Genomic DNA, 19604 nt, shown 5'->3' on the forward strand with positions numbered 1-19604 from the left:
CCCGGCGCACTCGGGAGTCAGGCCGGCCGCCCCCGCAGCGGCCTGGTTCAGTGGCCGGGAGCCCGGGCAGCAGGCCCCTCCGCGGACCCTGGCTGAGGCCGGTCCCCTACCTCCGGGGACAACCGGGTGCTCCAGCTGCCCTCACGCCGCCCCTCCGCCTGCTGGTCAGAGGCGCCCGTGCATCTGTCCATCAGCGTCCAGTATTTAAAAACACTTGCCTGGTGCTGCGGTTCACGCCTGTAATCCCTCCGTTTGGGAGGCAGAAACAGAATCGCAGGAGTTCGCGGCCAGTCTGGGCTGTGTACTCAGTCAAGGCCACCTCTCAACTGCATTTCAAGATCCTGTCTCAGAAATAAAATAAAATCTTTTAAAAATAAAGTTAACTTTAAAAGGCAAGGAAGGATCCAGGCAAGGAAGGATCCAGTAGAAAATACCGTACTTTATAAAATTATTGGGGCTTAAGCCGTGGGACTTCCCCAATGCCTTCAAAAAACCTGGCACACAGTAAACAGTCCATAAGTGAATGGATGGGTCGAATAACCAAACACAAGCCCTTCCTCTGCACTGGACCCTGAGTCCCTAAGATGAGAACCAGTTGTTCAACTCTATATTCCTGTCACTCAGTACCAGCACTTAGAATCAGGATGCTACGGACAAATTGTGGCCCTGCTCCTTGCCAGTTGTAGGATCCATGGTATGATTTCTTCCCTGAGTCTCAGTTTGCTCATCTGTAAGTTGGGGATGATGTAAGCATATAATATTCCCCAAAGAACAACACATGGGATGATGCCTATAAAATGATTAGCTGTGTGTCTGGCATGTGGTAAATCCTTGATCTGTCCATGTTACTAACGTGAAAAGCATGTGCTCCTCAACCTCACATGATACTCACCTGCTGCTTGAGACGGAGAGTCAGGGGCATCATTCTAAAATTCCTGCATTTTATGTGTGTTGTCACTCAGCCAACCCATTGCTAGGTACAGTGAGCACTAATCACTAGACTGAAGTCACCCAAACCAGGAGGAAGAGGTTCCATTTTGAGGACACCAGACTACTTCTGCCTCTCACCCTGTTTGCAGATGGGTCCAGATGTTACCTCCTTCCTCTCTGCCCCCATTTTTGCCCCAGATAAAAACAAAACAAAAAGCATGCTGGGGTAGGGGTGTAATTTTACTGCAAGTATATGTTGTACTGAAGGATATTTTTTTACTTTTCGTGCATGTTAGGGTTTGTATCTGGATGCTCCCCCCCCCCCGCCCCCAAAAAACCCATGCATTTGTAGCTAGGGCTCTTGGGAGGAGGTTGTGCATCAGTGGACTGGCCCACTGGTGGATTTACAGCTAAATGTTGGAAGATGAAGCTTAGTCAGAGGAGCTGGGTCACAGGAACAAGGCCTAGAAGTGTTTCTTCATCTCTCTCCACCCTTGGTCTCTCTACTTCCTGCGCCATGCCACAAGCTGTTTCTCCTCTGCTGTGCACCTCTGCCGTGCTGTCCTGCTTTGGAGCCAACCAACTATGAAATATCTACAAACTGTGAGTCAAAAGAAACCTTTCCTTCTTAGAGTTGTGGGTGTCGAGTCTTGTGTCTCAGTTAACGAGAAAGTAAGATGCACAGTTTTGAAAGCAGAGCTCTGTACGAAAGGCCTCTTGGTCTCAGTGAGTAATTCCCAAGATCACATTTAGCTATAAATCCATCAGTGGGCCAGTCCATTGATGAGTGTCTGTCTACACCCATGATCCAGTTACCAGCAAGACTACCCAAAACACCCTCTAAGCCTGTTTTCTGTTGCCTTTCACTTATGCCAAAGACTAGGTGATTTATCAGGAAAAGTTTAGTTGGCTCATGGTTCTGGAGACTGGGAAGTCCAATAGCGTGATACTGACATCTGCTTGGCACCTGGTGAGGGCCTTGTGCTACGTCACAATGTGACGGGGGCATCACATGGCAAGAGGGGCTAGCGAGCGAGCTCACTTTCACAACAGAGCCAGCCCTTGGTAACCTGCTAGTGTATGAGTAGAGGAACCCTCTGATGTGTGTAAAGCCATCATCTCCAAAGGTCTCACCTTTCAAACACAATTAACATCTGATACTGAGGACTCAATTTCCAACATATGAAATTTGGAGGACGCATTTAAACTGTAGTCCACCTGCCCAAAAGAAGGTAGACAGGTAGACAGGATCCAACTAGTATCTGGCACCAAAGCTTCCAGGTTTTTCTGCACACCATAGCTGTGGAACCTCATTCGTCGTGTCTTCAGGTTTTATTATGTCTCAGCTCTGCTTTCTGAGGAAGATGGATGCTCAGGAGAACCCACTGCTATGCCAACTCCCTAAGGAACAACTGAGAAAGGTAAAAGGTAGTCCAAGGCCAGACTTGAGGCCCCAGGGGGAACCTGAGCAGCTTGAGCAGATGGGGTGAGACAGACAGTGCCAGGGCAAGAGAGGGGCAGGGAGACAGCAGGCGGACTGTATTTAGGGGAGGTTACATGTAGTGCTTCTCTGCACACAGGGACAGAAAGCCTGGGTTTTGTGATGACCTCAGGCCCTGATGCTTAATTGCTGCTCTGAACGGGAACTACAGGAGCTATGGGAAAAACATGCCCACCAGCCAACTAAATACAGGATTCCCACGTGTCCAGGCGCTGTGGAGAGTCACTGTGCCAACTCGGAGTTTGCTTAGATCAGCAAGATCAGGCTTTTATGAAAGAAAAAGGTGAAGTATAATGTTCTTTGGAATCCTCTTTCTCTCTCTGATACCCTTCAAGTCCTGCAGAAGAGGATACAAATCCTGTGGGAAAGACAGAAGAGCTCTCCCTGTATAAATACACAGCTTAACCATCTCTATTTCTTAAGAAAGCTTTCCATAATCTTTAACCTGGAAACTGTTCCAGGCTTTCTCAGTTCTAAGTGGCCCGTCTGGGGAACTGGTGACAAGTATTTATTTTTGTCTGGCCAGGAGTGTTTCATTTGGGTCTGGTAAATCTGCCCATCAGGCCAGCTGGAGACACCTGTGACCCCGGTGTGGCTGGTTACCCGAGTCCCAGCTCCCCGGCTAGTCCTGCCTGCAGGGCGCTGGAGTCTTGTCTCAGAGAGTGACACATATTTTTAAATAGGCTGGAGGTCAAGAGGAAAAAACAAAACATAAAAAGCATTTGTTTCCTAGGGGATAGTTCAGTGTGGTGACATAAGTCTAGAACATTTGTGCCTGCCCTCTCTGAAGACATGGAGATTATTTGCAACAGTGACAATCGGCAATGGCTCACTGATAAAGAGTCCGGCTGGCATCTGAGTCCCTCCAGTGCCTGGCATCAGTTTTGTCCCTCATCATGATTACAAAAACTTTTTCCAAAGCCAAGCATGGTGTTGCATGCCTACAATCCCAGCACTCAGGAGGCTGAGGCAGGAGGATCAATACAAGTTGAAGGCCAGTCTGGCCTACGCAGCAAGACTCTCAAAAATCTCAAAATCACAATGATGGTACATGATGGTGCATGCTTATAATTCCAGCACTCCAGAGGCTGAGGCAAGAGGATCACCACAAGTTCAAGGTCAGTCTGGGCTACAAAGTGAGTTCAAAACCAGTCTGAACCATAGTGAAAACTTGCCTGAAAAAAGGATGAAAAAAAATCCAAAAAATACCAAAAGCAAAACAAAACAACAAAAAACCTAACTTTTTTCCAACTACAATTTATGAATTAAGCTATTTAGAGCTGGCCTTTTTTTAATCTGTGATTTTCACATTGGTGTAAGTTTGTGATACATAGTATAGTAACTGTGGGGCACTGGCACACAACCCTGGCAGTCACAGCCTCAAGTACGGAGCCGCCTCCTCTCAGTTTTCCTCATAGTCAGACCACTAACACCTGAGACCCTAAAGCACACCGAGCCACTGAAAAACATACAGGTCTGTGCTCTCCAAGACCCTTTCGTGTGGTAAGATGCAAAGCCCTACATTCAACCACAGCAAACAGAAACACCACAAAAATAGAAGTGAAAAAATTTTAAATGCACTTGGAATGGCCAGGTGTGGTGCAGTCCTGTAACCCCAGCACTCAGGAGGCTAAAAGAGGATCTCTGAGCTCAAGGCCAGCCTGGGCTACATAGTGAGATCCTGTCTCAAAAGTAAAAATAAAATAGACTTGTTTTTTGCAAGCTGGAATAGGATAATCACTTGATTCTAGCCAAAAGGCTGAGAAGCAACAATACAGGATAACCGAAGGAAATTCTTCATTTGCTTGACTTCTCATCTGCACAGGAGCACAGTGCCCCGCTCCATCTCTCTTGCCCAGCTTATGCTGGTGAGGACTTGGCACTGACAATGGCACCCGAGTACCAGACCTTGGCTCTCAGCCCACCCCCATTAACCTGCGGAGAACCCAGCGCAGCACCCAGGATGAAGAGGCTGCTGGCCCCAGCGTTTTCAACTGGGGAAAAACCTTTCCACTCTAGGGCAATGCAGGGTACATCTGAGGGTATGAGTTCAACGCCACCTCCCTGCTGCCGCGAGGTCACCAGTGAGAGGGGACTCTTTCAGCAGCTTCACTTCCAGCCCTCACCACGTCCACAGAGGAACCTTTGACCCATGGCTCCAGGCAACCCCACCACCACCTTTTACCTCAGAGACAGCCACCCCCTCAGGACTCAATCCCTCTGCCAAGCCCCCTTCCCTTTCAAAGACCTGCCCACGACAAAGAACAAAACCACACATATGGTGCTGTGATCTTTATTCCATTAAATGATCTTATAGGTGAAACAGAAACATGCTTTTAACATACTAGAGCATAATCGCATCCCACTGCATTTTAAAAAAACTATATTAAAATTTAAAGCTATTCAAAGGCAAAGGTATAGCAGAAAGTACTTTTACGACCTTTTGTTAAGAAAACTGAAGGAAAACTCCGGAAAATATGTATTTGTTCAAGATTTAAGTCCTTTAAGGCTTATCTCAGGATAGCACTTACTCATCTGAGTTAGAAAGCTTTGGGAATCAGTATAACCTCCCTTTGGGTGGAAAAGCAGTATTCAGCCAGGTGCATGAAATTCCTTCCCAAATAGAGTTTCTTTCACAACTTTTCTGCCTTTAGATCTATCTTGAAAAGTACCTGTGACAGGGTACTTAGGGCACTAATTATCCAAGTTACAGTCCTTCCTTCCTTTTTGTTCATTGCATTTGCAGTTTAAGGTTTTCTCTGTGGGGAAGATTTAGAGATTTGAGTCATAGTACTTAATTTGGCTTTAAAAAAAACAGCTATCAAAATTGCCTTTCCTTAAAACGCTAATTACATCTGCTAATAAACAATACTTGCTAATTCTTTTTCTCTAGAAGGCACCATGACCGTTTGTGAAACAGACTTGTAGGAGCTTAGACAATCCTCTGGAGCAAAGGCACATTACTGACCACAGGAGACAGGCGGTGGTCTCACCTGACAGTAGACCGCCCGCCTGAATCTCAGGTAAAAGCTGCCCACTTGCCTCGGACAATACTGAATGGCACTTTCTCACTGCTAACTCCCACCTCCTGGAGTCGCTGTCCCTCTGCTGTCTCTGAATCACTGACAATGACATTTATAAAAGTGAAGATTTCAGGGCCCTGGCCCAGACCACCTGAGACATGCTCTGGGAATCTGAATTTTTGAATAAACCTCCTAGTTAAGTCTAATGTACCCCAAGGTAAATAAATGAGAATTATTGCCCAAAGTGGGACTGCAGCATGACCTATCGTGAGGACAACTAGTCAGCTACAAATGTCTTTTATCATGACATTTTAAAAAGGTAACCACACTGGGCCAGGGATACAGCTCAGTGCCACAATGCCTGCTTGGCAAGCATGAGGTCAAGAGTGCCATTCCTGGTACCAAAAAACAAAGTTAACCTCATATAGTTGTAAAATTGAACCTTATCTTCATATTTCTTATCCAGAATAAAGTTTTATTGGATCATGTTGACTTCTTTCAATAGAAACATTAAATCATCCAAAATTATATCCAACAGTTCTAAAGAAACAAACACGACAGCCAAGGGCAGTGGAATATTCCTATAGTATCAGCACTTGGGAGGCTGAGGCAGGAGAATGGCCACAAGCTGGAGCCTGGGCTAGATAATGATACCCTGCCAAGAAAGAAAGAAAAAAAAGGAAAAGAGAAAAGGAAAGGAAAGTAGTATCACGATGACTTCTATGTAAGTTCCATCATTTTTAAAATTAAATCCTAGGAAAACAAATTCTTTTATGCTTTTGCCAGGGATGAAATCAACCTAATTCTCTGTAATTCATATTTACTTACCAAATTAACCCTACCCAAAGTACCAAATTTGTAAGCCAGGTAGAATACTGTGTGTGACCTGCCAGGGAAACTGTAAGCACAAGGCAGTGTTTTTATTTATTTGCCCAAAGTAAGAGAAAAAAAAGAACAGGAGTAAAACAGAGACAATATTCATTGGCATTTTACCAAGTTTAAAGTATCCAAACATAAATTTCCACAGGCCAGGCACAGTAGCAGATGCCTGTAATTCCAGCACTCAAGGTCAGCCTGAAGTACAGAGCAAGACCCTGTGTACTAAAATAAAATTTTTTTTAAAAAAACAACATGAACAAACAGAATTTTTGGCAAATTGCTTTTGAAAAATGATTGTAGCTGGGTATGGTGGCACATGCTGTAATGCCAGCACTTGGAAGCTGAGGCAAAAGGACTGCTGCCAGTCTGAGGCCAGTCTGGGCTACAGAGTGAGTTCAAGGACAGTCTGAACCACATAGTGAGACCCTGGCCCAGAAAAAAGAAAAAAAATTCTAAAGATACTTGATCATAACTCGGTAGTTTGTCCTCACCATTTCTAAGCCTAATCTAGGGAGATTTCTCAGGGAAAGAATAAAAGCTTTTAATTTTATTATTTTTACTATAAGAAACAAATTGGAAGTACTTTTTAAAAAATTTGTCAATCTTATTCAATCCCCGGCACCAAAAAAAAAAAACTTGTCAATCTTTTTTGGAGACAAGCTTTCACTATGCAGTTCAGACTGGCTTGGAACTCGCTTTGTAACCCAGGATGGCCTCAGATCCCCAGTGCTGAGATTACAGGTGCACATCTCTGATTAACTTCTGTTAAAAAGTTATTTTACTGAAAAAAATTTTTTTATTTTTGGTACTAGGGATCGAACTCATGACCTCACATTTGCCAAGCAGGCACTTACACCACTAAGCTAAACCCCTGGCCCTGGAAATTTTTTAAATCTCCATGTATGTAAATTGAAGTGTGTTCCATATATTGCCCATATATTGTCCCATATATTGTCTGACTGTGCAGATTAACGATGTGGAAGGTGCCCTGCAACTGCCAGAGCAGCAAGTATCTGCAGTCTGTCTTCCATACAATGTCCTTGACCCACAAAGAAAGGCTAGAGAAGATAACAGGCAAAAGTATTCTTCATAACCTGCAAATAAATCTGCCAGTACTATCTATAGCCAGTGATGAGAGGCTATTTTTCATTGGAAAAGCTGATATAAAATTATCTAACTACTATTAAAACAGAAAAGAGGCCGAAGAACTTTATAACCACTTTTCAGAGGCAGAAGAAATCATAAAGACGAGAGAGCCTGGGAATATAGCTCAGCGGCACAGCGCCTGCCTGGAAACACAAGGTTCTAGTTCAATTCCCAGTATCAAAAAAAAAACCCCAAAAAACAAAAAACAACCCACACAAAGGGGTGAGCTCCCCTGAAGTTATTAAACCAAGCTTGTATAAATTTATAAAACAAGAACAGAAGTGTTCAAATTAAAGTTAACACCATCCTAAAACTACAAAATCGTAAGTTCACTTTCTTTAAACACCTAACATTTTAGTTTTAGGATGAAATTTAGTTATATCTATTTTTGTGGAACCATTTTGGACAATTATTCTGAAACTCATAAATTTACTTACAAAATGTCTTAAAACTAAGTATCTCAGTATCTGTGCAGGCTGCCAGCAAGAAGGAACCTTCACAGAGATGAAAAGCCACTTGAAAAGGCACCAACATTCCAAAGGCAAGTTTCAGTTCATTAGCTCAAAGCCTGGCTTCGTTCATAAGCAAGTGAACAGTTTCTAGAACAAGCCGAAATTTTTCTAAATGTAACAAAAAGTGAATAAAATATCAGGCACTTTAGGGAGATAAATAGAAAAATATATAAAATGCTTAGAATTAATTAAAGACTACGAAATACTTGCGTGGTATAGTGTTAGTCAAAAGAAAATTCTCTGAGAAACAGATTAAATGCTAGAAGAGACTTTCTTTTTCCTACCTTCTATTCATATTCCATGTATATGAAATTCATACAAAGATTCTGTCTAAGCCCTATTTCCCTTCCACAACAACATTCAAATTATTTCAAAATAAAAAGGCTCAGATACCTGAATATTTATATAAATACTGGCAGGAAAATTTCAGTAAGCTTTAAAATTTATAAGAACTCACCATTATAAATCAAAGGAAAAAGCAACTAACATACAGTTTTTTAATCACACAATCATAGTAAATTTTTTCAGAAAGAATTTTTAGATGCTTCTAGATACTGTCTACATTTGGGTAAGGCACTGGTCCTTCCTAAACCAAAGTTGTTTTAAAGCTACCAGATTGTAAATCTAAAAGAAGAGTCATTAAATGACTTTAGTTTCATCAAAAACATCAATGCACAGAGAATAAAAATACAGTTTTAGCAGGGACCTTAAGTGGGCTATTTACTAACTAGTGGTAGGCCACATGAAATAAGAGATTAACCAAAGGCAGTAAAATCTGGTAATGTCTTTTCTCTAACCCTTAGTAAAGTCTTGTACTTACACAGAATTCTCAAAAAAAAAAGCTGTCAAATGGCAAATTATGAGAGTTGTAACATATAAACATACAGAAACCCATGGTGGCTCTGACAGAGGCACACATTCAATTTATTAGAGGTCCCACGTTCATTCAAATTCAGTTTTTTCTTATAGTAATTCATTCCTTCCATTATGAGCCACTCTGGCCTTCCAAGGCACATTTGCCTCTTTTCTGAAAAGAAGCTATAATAACCAAAAAAAAAAAAAGAGAGAGAGAGAGAGAGAGAGGAAGACAGAGAGACAGACAGACAAGAGACCAGGTTCAATAAAACTGCTGTGGATCAAGTAAAAGCCCTTCCATCTCAGAGAACGGTACATTAACATACATGGTTTCCCACAGTCCATGACAAACAGAACACCAGCATTCCAAATAAGGTCTTTAAAGTATAATGGCATAATTGCAGTTCATCTTTAGTTTTGAAGTTTTCCCAAGTTTTGTAAACTTTTAAAAAAGGAATTCTTAAGAGGAACGTGTAAGGGAACTGCTGAGTCTCACCTCTGATCAGCATATTTCATCAGGTTATCCTCCACCCTCCCCGTTAGTCCACAAAAAGCACAGATTTCATCTGAAAAGGCACTAGGTGGCACATAAGAGACTTAAAAGCTGCAATTCCATGTTTTCCTTTTACTTTTTCTCCCATAAAGTGCACAAAGCAGAGCGTAATAAGGTAACAGGCCTAAGTTTGGATCTAACAGCAAAGAAAAAGAACACTTCCAACAGAAATGGAAGCATGTTTAAGAAGCAGCCACGGAGGAGGTCAGCTCGTTTATTACAGTGTCCTGCCGCTGCAGCTCTCCTGGATGGTCTCAGGTCCGCTGCTTCTCTAGACCTGGACCTGTGGCCATGGCAGAAACGGAGGTTCTAGGGGCTGCTCGGGCTCTTGCTGGGTCCTCAGGTTTCGGCTACTGAGCTTTCTTATCTGCAGGAGACCGCCCAACAACTGCATCCCTCACAGCAGCCTGAGTAGAATTGCCGATGTGGGAAGAAGCCTGCAAAAGTCCATTTAATAAGCATGTAAATTAATAAAATATAATACAGTAGCAAGAGAGGAGTCCCTGCAGATAAACTTTCAAATGTGGAATCCCTGGCTCCATCACAGGTGTCTTATGGAAAGCAAAGGGGTAAGAACACAGGGAGAGGAAAGCTGGGGCATCTGCTCACCCCATCAGCAGAACACAAGCTCTGTCCCTGGGAGCGGAGTTGGGAGACTCCCCTGGCTCCCCAGGACACTGACCCAACTGGTCTGCTCATGTCACTCAGAACAAGAAATAAACTACTATCAAACATCTGTAAATCTATGGATCACGTCAATGTCAGCAGCCATTGGCTCTTTGGAAGATGTTAAATGAAGGATGCCACCTATTTTCTAATCCAACAGTAGAACATTTTACAAACTACATGGTTTTTTTTACAAAGCTCTTGATTTTTCAGTGAAACAAACTAATCCTGGGATGGAAATGGGGAAAATCGCACAGGAACAGTACCTGAAAAGCACATAATTAAAGTTTCCTGTGAGGAAGACAATGCCTAAACTAGAATGTTTTACACTAATAGGCCATTCTTAAGCATGGAAAAAATACTAGGAAGAAATACTAGTATCTTGAAGAATAAAATGTAAAGCCCACCAGAAAAAAAAAATGAACAAGCTTTTCATGGGCTTTTTTTTTGCAATGAAATTCTTCAAAACTGGTGTGCTATGTTTTACACCAGAAGCACAAACACCCACCTATCATCAACCCCCACCCCTCAGCCGGCATCACTTACCTGCTCTAACACATATGCAGCGCCAGAATCAATAGCTCCGCCCAGCTCACGGTACTGACCGGAATACCTGATGTACCCCCAAGTGAGCAGCGCTATTAACAGTAGGCCAACCATGCAGTTGAACAGCTGGGCCACAACCTCAAGACCCACAAAGCCAGTGAGGCCAGAGGCTATATACAAAATCACGATGCCCGTGAACAGCACTGCAGGGGTTCGGAAGGTGCTGAAGACATTCTTGCTGCCATTGTGTTTGCAGAAGTTTTCATAGAGTTCCTTGATTTCCTCCTCCAGCTCTTGCTGATAACGAAAACTGAAATCCTTCCCACCCATCTTCTTGGTCTTCTTAAACTGGTCCAGAGCAAGCTGTCTGAATTCACAGTGCTTCTCCTCTAAAATGTCTGGAGATAAATAAGGCTTCTCCCCACCACAAACCTAGGAAGAATAAAGACATGTTAGGCTGAAAATCTCTTCAAGAGCAAGTACCACATAAAACAAAAAGACACAGAAAAATTTTTAAAATATTAGAAATTAACTTTAGAAAGACATCCAAGGCCAATGAAGGCTAGGTTCACTTCCTCTGAGCAGCAGGCTTAAATAACCAGGGTAATATTAACCTGAAACAGCAGTGACGCTGTAAAGAATCTTGGACAGAAATGGTAATAACTTGAAGACCCCAACTGCCACGATGACCTGAAACAGCTCTGTGGCATCATTGTCGGAAGACATGGCAGAAAAAGGCGCGTGGCCACCTACCTCTTCCATGCTGTTGTAATAAACATCCTTGGCAGAGGCTGCAGCTGCTAAATTGTTGGCTTCAGCGGTGGCCTTTTAAAAAAGTAAAGTGTCAACTATGAATTCTTCTCTTGTAACATTCTCCTGTAAATAACCAAGTAAAAACCTTGTCTTACCTCAATCTCCACTGTCCCTTTTCTGTTAGCCTTCTGCTATTTTGTAGGTTTCCTTACAGTTCAACTAATGAAATAAAATACACTTTTTCTGCCAAATTTTCTACCTACTCTTACCTATTTACATCTACCTATTCTTAGATCTAAGAATTTTTAGCATAAATCACACCCTCAAAAATCATGGGAGAGAGGCCAGGGGTTTAGCTCAGTGGAGTAAGCATCTGCCTGGCAAGCACATGATTGTAAGCACATGATCTCCGGTACCAAAAACAAAAAAATCTAGGGATATATAATTTCCTTTCCTTTAATTTTAAATGTAAGGCAATGATAGAAGGTACGGGCTACAGCAGACCATTTGCCTAGCACATTCAAGGCCTTGGGTTCCATCCCCCAACACAACAAAACTATTTTTGTTTCTTAAAAATAATAAGATTAAAGCCAGTTGCAGCAATGCTTGCAATACCAGAACTGGGGAGACGGAGGCAGGAAAATCACAAGTTCACGGCCACCTTGGGCTACACAGTGAGTCAGAGGGCAGCCTGGACTACAGGAGGCCTGGTCACAAGTCAAATGAGAAACTGCGCAACAGTAAAACCTTGGATTGCAGGTAACTTGCTCGGCAAAAGTTAGACAAGACAAGCAATGTTTCTAATAAGTACAAACTTGAAGGGGCTGGGGATTTAGTTCAGCGGCATAAGCGCCTGCCTTGCAAGCAGGCAGTTGTGAGTTCAATCCCTGGTACCGATAAAAAGGAAACAGACAAAAAAAATTGAGTGTGCAAATAAATACAAACTTGATAAATGAGTGATGTCTTGCAATACAAGTAGCATGTGATGCTGGTACCACCAGATCACAGCTGAGCCTGGGCTTCTTCCCCCCCCCCCCAACTCCTCCAGGACTGTGGGTGCTCCTCTCCCAACAGCAAGGCCTTAGGAAAATCTCATCTGCAGAAAAGGAGAAGACCAAGCTAGAGGAGTCCCTCACTTCAAATGAGATCAGGGAAGTGTGCAAAATGTGGGAAACAGTGCAGCATTCTGGAGAAAAGCACCACTTGAATAAGGCTATGAACCTGTTTAATGACAATGCAATCTCACATTTCCACAAAATTCTCAAAAAAAGGCAAAAGCAAGTGTCATCGGATAGGTTCCTTGTTAAAGCTGCACAAAAAGAGAGATTCCACCGAGCCAATATGCAGCGGTGATTCCCTTAGTGATGGTGAAAATCATTCGACACAATAACCCTCCTTTCTCATCGCCCTCACATCAGCCACGTGGAGGTTTATCTGTCTTTTTATTTTGTACTTTATTAGTTTGTATTTTATTACAGTATTGCAATCACTTGTATATAAATATTTTCGGGTTGTAGAATGAATCATCTGAGTTTCCATTATGTCTCATGGAGAAATTCACTTTGAAACAAGTGCTTTGGATTACAAACATGTTTCTGGGACAAATTATGCTCACAAATCAAGATTTTACTATAGATACAAAGAAAGCTTACCTTTATAATGTGAGTGCCAGGACCTAGATACCTTTGTGAAAATGTTTTGCTACTAAAGATACTAATATTTGAGGTTAGGCACACTGGGACATACCTGTAATTTTAGCTCCTCAGAAGGCTGAGGCAGGAAAATCGTGAGTTTGAGGCCAGCCTGGGCAATTTAGCAAGGCTTTGCCTCAACACAAATATCTAGGAAAAGGCTCAGAGATGGGCCTATCTAGTAGACACCTTGGGGAAGGTTATTCTCTTGCAATGCCCATAAAGAAATTAAGGGACAAGAAGTGATCCGTGAAATTAAATAGTAGCAGACATATTCAAGGAATACTGCAGAGATCTGATCCCTCTATGAACCCTGCAACAAATGAATGTGTGAGATGACAACTAGCAGCCAACGAAACAATACTGGACCTGTGGCAATACAAGGAAATAATATCATATTGGAAGCCTCGGGATGAGTTACACAATGGCTTTCTGACAGAGAAATCAATGTCCCGTCTTCAAAGGGCAGTCCTACTATCCCTGAAAATTTGTCATGGACATTTTCCCATTAAACTACTTTAATTTTTTTCTTTGTTTTTATAAGACAGGGTTTTGCATGTAGTTCAGGCTGGCCCTGAACTATGTAGCCCAGGCTGGTCTCAAACTCACAATGATCCTCCTACCTCAGCCTTCCAAGCGCTGGGATTATAGCCATACACCACCATGTCTGGCTTAAATTGTTTTGCTAAAAAAAACTTTTGAAATAGTCAAAGTGGGCCTTGGGATGCAGCTCAGTAGCAGAATACCCTACGATTCTATACCTAGTACTGCAGGAAAAAAAAATTCCTATTTGGCAGTAAAATTGGAGGGTGAGGGCACACTAGAAATCGAACTGAAGACCTTACGCTTGCCAAGCAGGCACTGTGCCGCTGAGCTATCTCCCGAGCCCAGTAAGTGCTCTCCTGTTCAGCACATGAAAGTCAGAAATTATGTCTGAAGCAAATGACATCTTTTAACTGAAAATAAAAAGCCAAAAGACTACATAGGTCACTTGGGACTTGTACTACTAAAGTAGCTAGAGATAACCAGGATGCAACAGTGGCTACCTTTCACCTAGGTTCAAGCCCAGTGAGGAGAGGCTGTTTGTGTAACTAAACCACTGTGAGCACTGACAAGAACACCAGAAGGCAGCTGCACTGAGACAAATGTGCTATAGCTCCAGAGACCTCCAGATAATGGGCTAGAAGAACAATTTCATTTTTTTCTTATATATTTCAGGCTTATCTTAAACTATGTAATGCAGGCTGTTACTCATGGTGATCCTCCAGCCAAGCCTCCCAAATGCTAAGATTACTCTTACTCTCTCTCTCTCTTTACAAGATTCTGTTTTATCATATCGGAGTGAACTCAAGCAACTAAAGGATGTCATTTAGGATATCACAGCACTAATTTACCTGCAGCATGGATTTGGGATGAGGCAGATCTTCTCCTTGATAAATTTTAATATATGCCTTTAGAATACAAACACAAAAATGATTATGAAAAATGCCATTCTGTCATATTTAACTCACACTTTAACTTTTGGAAACAGGAACCATACAACCACACTTTCCTAAAGACCTAGATCAATAACTAGGAATTAGCAAAAACACAACACACCTCTGAATGCATGTTAGCATTTTTAGTGACCTAAAAATGTCAAGCAGCACAAGCCTAGGGAGGCGAGGTTCCCGACTCCCCATGCACACTGGCCTCACCACGACCTGTGGTCAGAGGCCGTCCACCTGGAGGCAGCCGTGTCCCATCTAGGTGCCGTCTCCTACTCACAGCAACTTCCTAACCACCTCCTGTGCACACCATCTTCCTTGAGGAACAATCTTCCTTTAGCCACAGTACTCACCCCTCTGAGAGAGTGAAAGAACATCCATTTGTTCTCAGACCCACACTGCCATCCAGTGGCCCACTCCGGGACAACACTGAGGTCGCAAAGTACCTCTCAAGAAATGTGGTAAGGTTCCATAAATTGAAATGTGGGGGAGTTTACAAGCTAGATTGGCTTCATGAAAAAATCAAACAGTTTAGATATTATAACCCGTATTTACCTTAAAATACTCCAACAGTCCCCGGCAGGTGACCTTTGAGCCGTTGATCTCCTTTTCCATTAACTTAGATGGGTTTAATACATATGGAATCAGTGCCTCCAACTGCTCTTTGAAATCACCAGCAATATCTGCTCAAAGAAAGCAAGGAACAAGCCAAACAGCCTTACCAACCAAGGGAAGTACCAACACAACCTCCACGCTCTACCCCGTTATTTCAACTGTTACGCACAATAAATAGGGAGAGGTGCAACCGCACTAATGCGTTTGACAGACTCTGGCAGCAGCCAGGCTGCCGACAGACCTTTATGGGTCTCCTTCCCTCTCTCTGTGGAAAGCTGGGTTCCGAATGTGCAAAATACCTTACCTCGGCGCCCACCCTGAGATATTCAGTCTACTGCTGAGCTTTTCAAGAAATTCTACTTTTTAAGGAATGTCATTAAGGGTGGGGGTGAGGAGGAGAAGAAGGGGAAATGAATAAAGATATGTCATGTACTGGCACCTAACAAACTCAATTTGTGTAAACATTATACACCACAACATCAGCTAGGATTAATAATATCAACAAGAATGAAAAACAGGATGGGGGAGTTAGAGGATGAGGGAAGGAAGAGGGAGAGAAAAGGAAAGGAATTTCTTTAAAAAAGAAGCTATAGTATGTACAGATACCTAATCCCCAAGATGACTGCATGTACTGCAAACATATACTAACAAAATTTAAAAAGAAAAGAACCATGATGTCATTAAAAAGATCTTCAAAAACTAACAACTTCTCGAGTTGTCTCAGGCCTTTGCCACACTCCACCACCCCTTAAAAAAATCAAGTAGAGTCAGGTGCAGTGGCACCTCTCATCCCAGCTACTCAGAAGGCTGAGGCAGGAGGGTCTCAAGTTTGAGGCCAGCCTGGACAATTCAGCGGGCCCTGTCTTGAAATTTTTGAAAAGGGATGACAGCACAGCTCAGTGATAGATGGAGTTCAATCCCTAGCACTAAGAAACAAAAACTGAAAAACATTATTCATTCATTTGCTTTACTTTTGCTAATATTATAATGTTTAAAAAGTAGAAGCACCTGTACCTAATGCCATTTATTTCCCAGTATCTCCTCAGAGGCCCTGTGGGCCACCTCGTCACTACTGGTGAGGAAGGAGACATGCACTTTGCAGGCTGGTGTAAGGTTGCCATGCAGAGTTCAGGAGAGCCACCAAATACAGCTCTTTCTTCAAAGTGAGAATTAGCTGGTCCATCTATGAAAATGCACAATTAAAATACAAGGAATTTGACATGTGTAATATTCTGACACCCTCTTGAGTTCCCAACTAAAGTGGGCTACAACCCATATCAAGATAAGATCTATAAAATTTCAAGAATAAACAAAAGAGGACAAATTCTTTATAACCATGTCTGAAAAAGTATAAAGTGACAGATATACAATTACGTATTCTTCTAGATAAATTCATATTTGTTTGCAGATACTTAAGAAACTCTGAAAGCTTATATTGGAGAGAATTTTCAACAAATGTTTTCTAATCCTTTTCTGAATTTTAAAAATAAAGGAATGGATTATTTATTACAAACTTTTTTATGGTTCCAACTTTCATCACACTAGAAGACCATATTTTAAAAATATATACACAGAACTAGCAGGATGTAGATTCCTATCTTAACAAAATTTCCAGACCCTTGGCTGTTCATGTTTCTAGGAAGGCTATACAATTCTATTTTAAATCAGAATAGGTAAGAACTGTCTCCTGACATAGATAAGCTCTTTTTTTTTTAATCGGTACTGGAGATCAAACTCAGGACCATAGGCAGGCGCTTATGCCACTGAGCTAAACCCCAGCCCCGATACAGATAAAACTTAATCTCTCATTTCAGAGATGACTGGGTACTATATACCCTTCTGTTTAATTTCTAGCTAAACAAATAAGTAGTTACTGTACGGGTCTCCCTGCTATAGTAAGCAGAAGGCAGTTCTCTCTATGATGATAACACAGTCACCCTGTGTCAGGAAGCAGCTACTCTAGCTAATAACTACAAGCAGCAGAGCTCAGTGTTCACAGCACCAAAACTAAGATCAAGCTGAGGAAGTGGTGAACGGATGGGTGTGGCGGCCCAGACTGTAATCCTAGCACTCAGAAGGCTGAGACAGAAGGATCACCTCATGGCCAGTCTGGGTAACATAATGAGTTCAAAACTCTGCCTGAGAAAAAAAGAATAAATAAAATAACATTCCCTAAAAGGATTCCTACAGTACTTGGGGGGAACATTTGTAGAAAGAGCCTCAGAATATAGAGCTTATTAAATTTAAATGTTCTACAAAAACTATACTAAACTTCTTTCTTGGATCTCCTGTAACCACTTTCAAGATATTATCTTTTCTAAATTCTATACAATGAGATTTAAGAATCCTAATCAAGGAAATGTACCAGTATATACTTGGAAAGCATATCTAGGTTTTCTAGCTCTGAGAACTACATTAGCTCTGTCTCTGTGTCTCTCATAATAGTCTGTGTTGTTTTCAAACTAGCACTGGCCAAATAGTGAGAGGTTACCTGCCATTTGCAATTTAGTATCTACTTCTCATCAAAACCATTTCAATATGATTAAAAAGTTCCCTAAAATTACAAAATATCAGGTACAGTGGTCCACACCTGTAATTCCACAATCACAAGTTCAGGCTCAGCCTGGGCAATTTAGCAAGAACCCGTCCCAAAATAAAAAAATAAAAAAGAAGGGCCGGGGATTTAGCTCAGCGGCATAAGTGCCTGCCTTGCAAGCACATGGTCGTGAGTTTGATCCCCAGTATCAAAAGTAAACTAAGAAAAGGAGAAGGCCCAGTAGTGCCAAAAGAAAAAGAGAAAGAAGGAGGCAGGGAGGAAGGGAGAGAGAAAGTATAAAATACCCATCTCCATATTGTGACAGTAACACAAACTAGGGGATTCTCTGGTTGTGTGAACATCAGAGTACATACAAACACAAAGCCAGAAGGGACAGCCTACTACTACACACCTAAGTCATCCAATAATCTTCCAATTCAGTGCACTCTGTGGTCGAATAAAACACTGCTATGTGGCACATGGCTATAGACAAATCTCTACACAGCTAACAAGAATCTGTCACTAAGGATCCTCAGAATAATACAGTTCCTTAAACAGATATGCTAGGCAGACTTTTAACATACTGTTCAAGTGAAGCAAAAAAAGCTACATTTTCTTCTTTCAAATTTTCCCATATGAAAAACAACATGGCTATCATGGACACCTACATAAAAACAAGACCCAACTATCTACTTTATCCTTTTTTAATGTCTATGATTTATTCTTTGTGTAAATCAACATACACACACAGTGAATGTTTAAATTTTAAAACTTTATTACAGTGAAAGACACACTATTACTACTCCTCAAGTTATGCTGGCTGCAAACACACTTATCCCACTGTTCTGGCCACTTTCTAAAGCACCTCTGGAAGCCCTTTTTCGTGTCCTTTTGAGGTGTGATCAAAACACAGATAAAGCTGCTGCTCTGTGTGATTCCATGAAAAGGCGCATCACAGATCCAGTGCGTTCCTGCCAGGCTGGTGGCAGACGCCTGTGACCCCAGCCCTTGGCGGGCTGCGGCCGGAGGACACCGTGAGTCCAGAGGCTGCCTGGGCTACACAGTCTGAGTTCAAGACAAGTCTAAACTACATGGCAAGGCCCTGTCTCAACATGTGCATCGCCACCCACCCTCTTCATCACATCTGGCACTGTGTGACTTCGGACTCTTCCCCAAAGTTATTCTGATCATGAAAGGTAAACATTTTTAATTGACTCGGGACATCAACGCAGACACAACAGCACAACTAAAGACATGAAAGAGGACTTTCACAACGCTTCCAAAAGTGGTGGGAATGATGAGTTAAGTGTGGTCAAAGAAAGTGTATTCCTGCTTTTTTGTTTTTTGAGACGGGCTCTTGTTATATAGTTTAGGCTGGCTTTGAAATCACCGTGATCCTCCTGCCTCAACCTCTCAAATTGTGAGATTACAGGCATGAGCCACAATGCCTGGCAGGAAGGAATATTCTGAGGGATACTGTGACATTGTGTCTTTTACTGTAATAATTTCTTTTAAAACTAAACATTCATAGTACTGTTCAATCAGAAAAGTCCCTCAGAAGCCCATGGGATGTTGATTTCTTTATATTTACATACACACATATATATATTTTCATACATACACACACACACATATATTTTTAAGATAAGGTCTCATTATGTTGCCCAGCCCAAACCTCAACATTTCTATTCTTCAGCTTCAGTCTCTCAAGTAGCTGGGTTTACAGGCATATATGTCATTGCACATAGTATGAAAATATATATATATATATATACATATATACACACACACACACAAGAAAGCATGGCACTGTGTAATACTTTTACATTTAATAATTTGCCATGGACATCTACGTAAAAACATAGACCAAACTATCTACTTTATCCTTTTTTAATGCCTATGTTTTATTCT

At 41.9% G+C, this 19604-nt stretch overlaps 1 protein-coding gene across 2 annotated transcripts in view; it reads right to left on the reverse strand.

Annotated features, from left to right (window-relative positions):
• Positions 1 to 4708: 4708 nt before the first annotated feature.
• Atl3 (atlastin GTPase 3) overlaps positions 4709 to 19604 on the reverse strand; it is a 48607-nt gene continuing 33711 nt past the window's right edge. For both annotated transcript variants that reach the window (XM_063227403.1, XM_013150697.3), the window contains exons 9-13: positions 15098 to 15225; positions 14450 to 14506; positions 11365 to 11436; positions 10612 to 11043; positions 4709 to 9836 (exon numbers count right to left, since the gene is read on the reverse strand). In XM_063227403.1, coding sequence (XP_063083473.1) covers positions 9750 to 9836; positions 10612 to 11043; positions 11365 to 11436; positions 14450 to 14506; positions 15098 to 15225 — 776 coding nt within the window. In that variant the 3' untranslated portion in view covers positions 4709 to 9749. The remainder of the gene's footprint in view (positions 9837 to 10611; positions 11044 to 11364; positions 11437 to 14449; positions 14507 to 15097; positions 15226 to 19604) is intronic.

This window comes from Cavia porcellus, unplaced genomic scaffold (assembly GCF_034190915.1).
Source record: "Cavia porcellus strain 051 isolate PalLab524CR breed Dunkin Hartley unplaced genomic scaffold, mCavPor4.1 scaffold_17, whole genome shotgun sequence".
NCBI classification, from domain to species: Eukaryota; Metazoa; Chordata; class Mammalia; order Rodentia; family Caviidae; genus Cavia; species Cavia porcellus.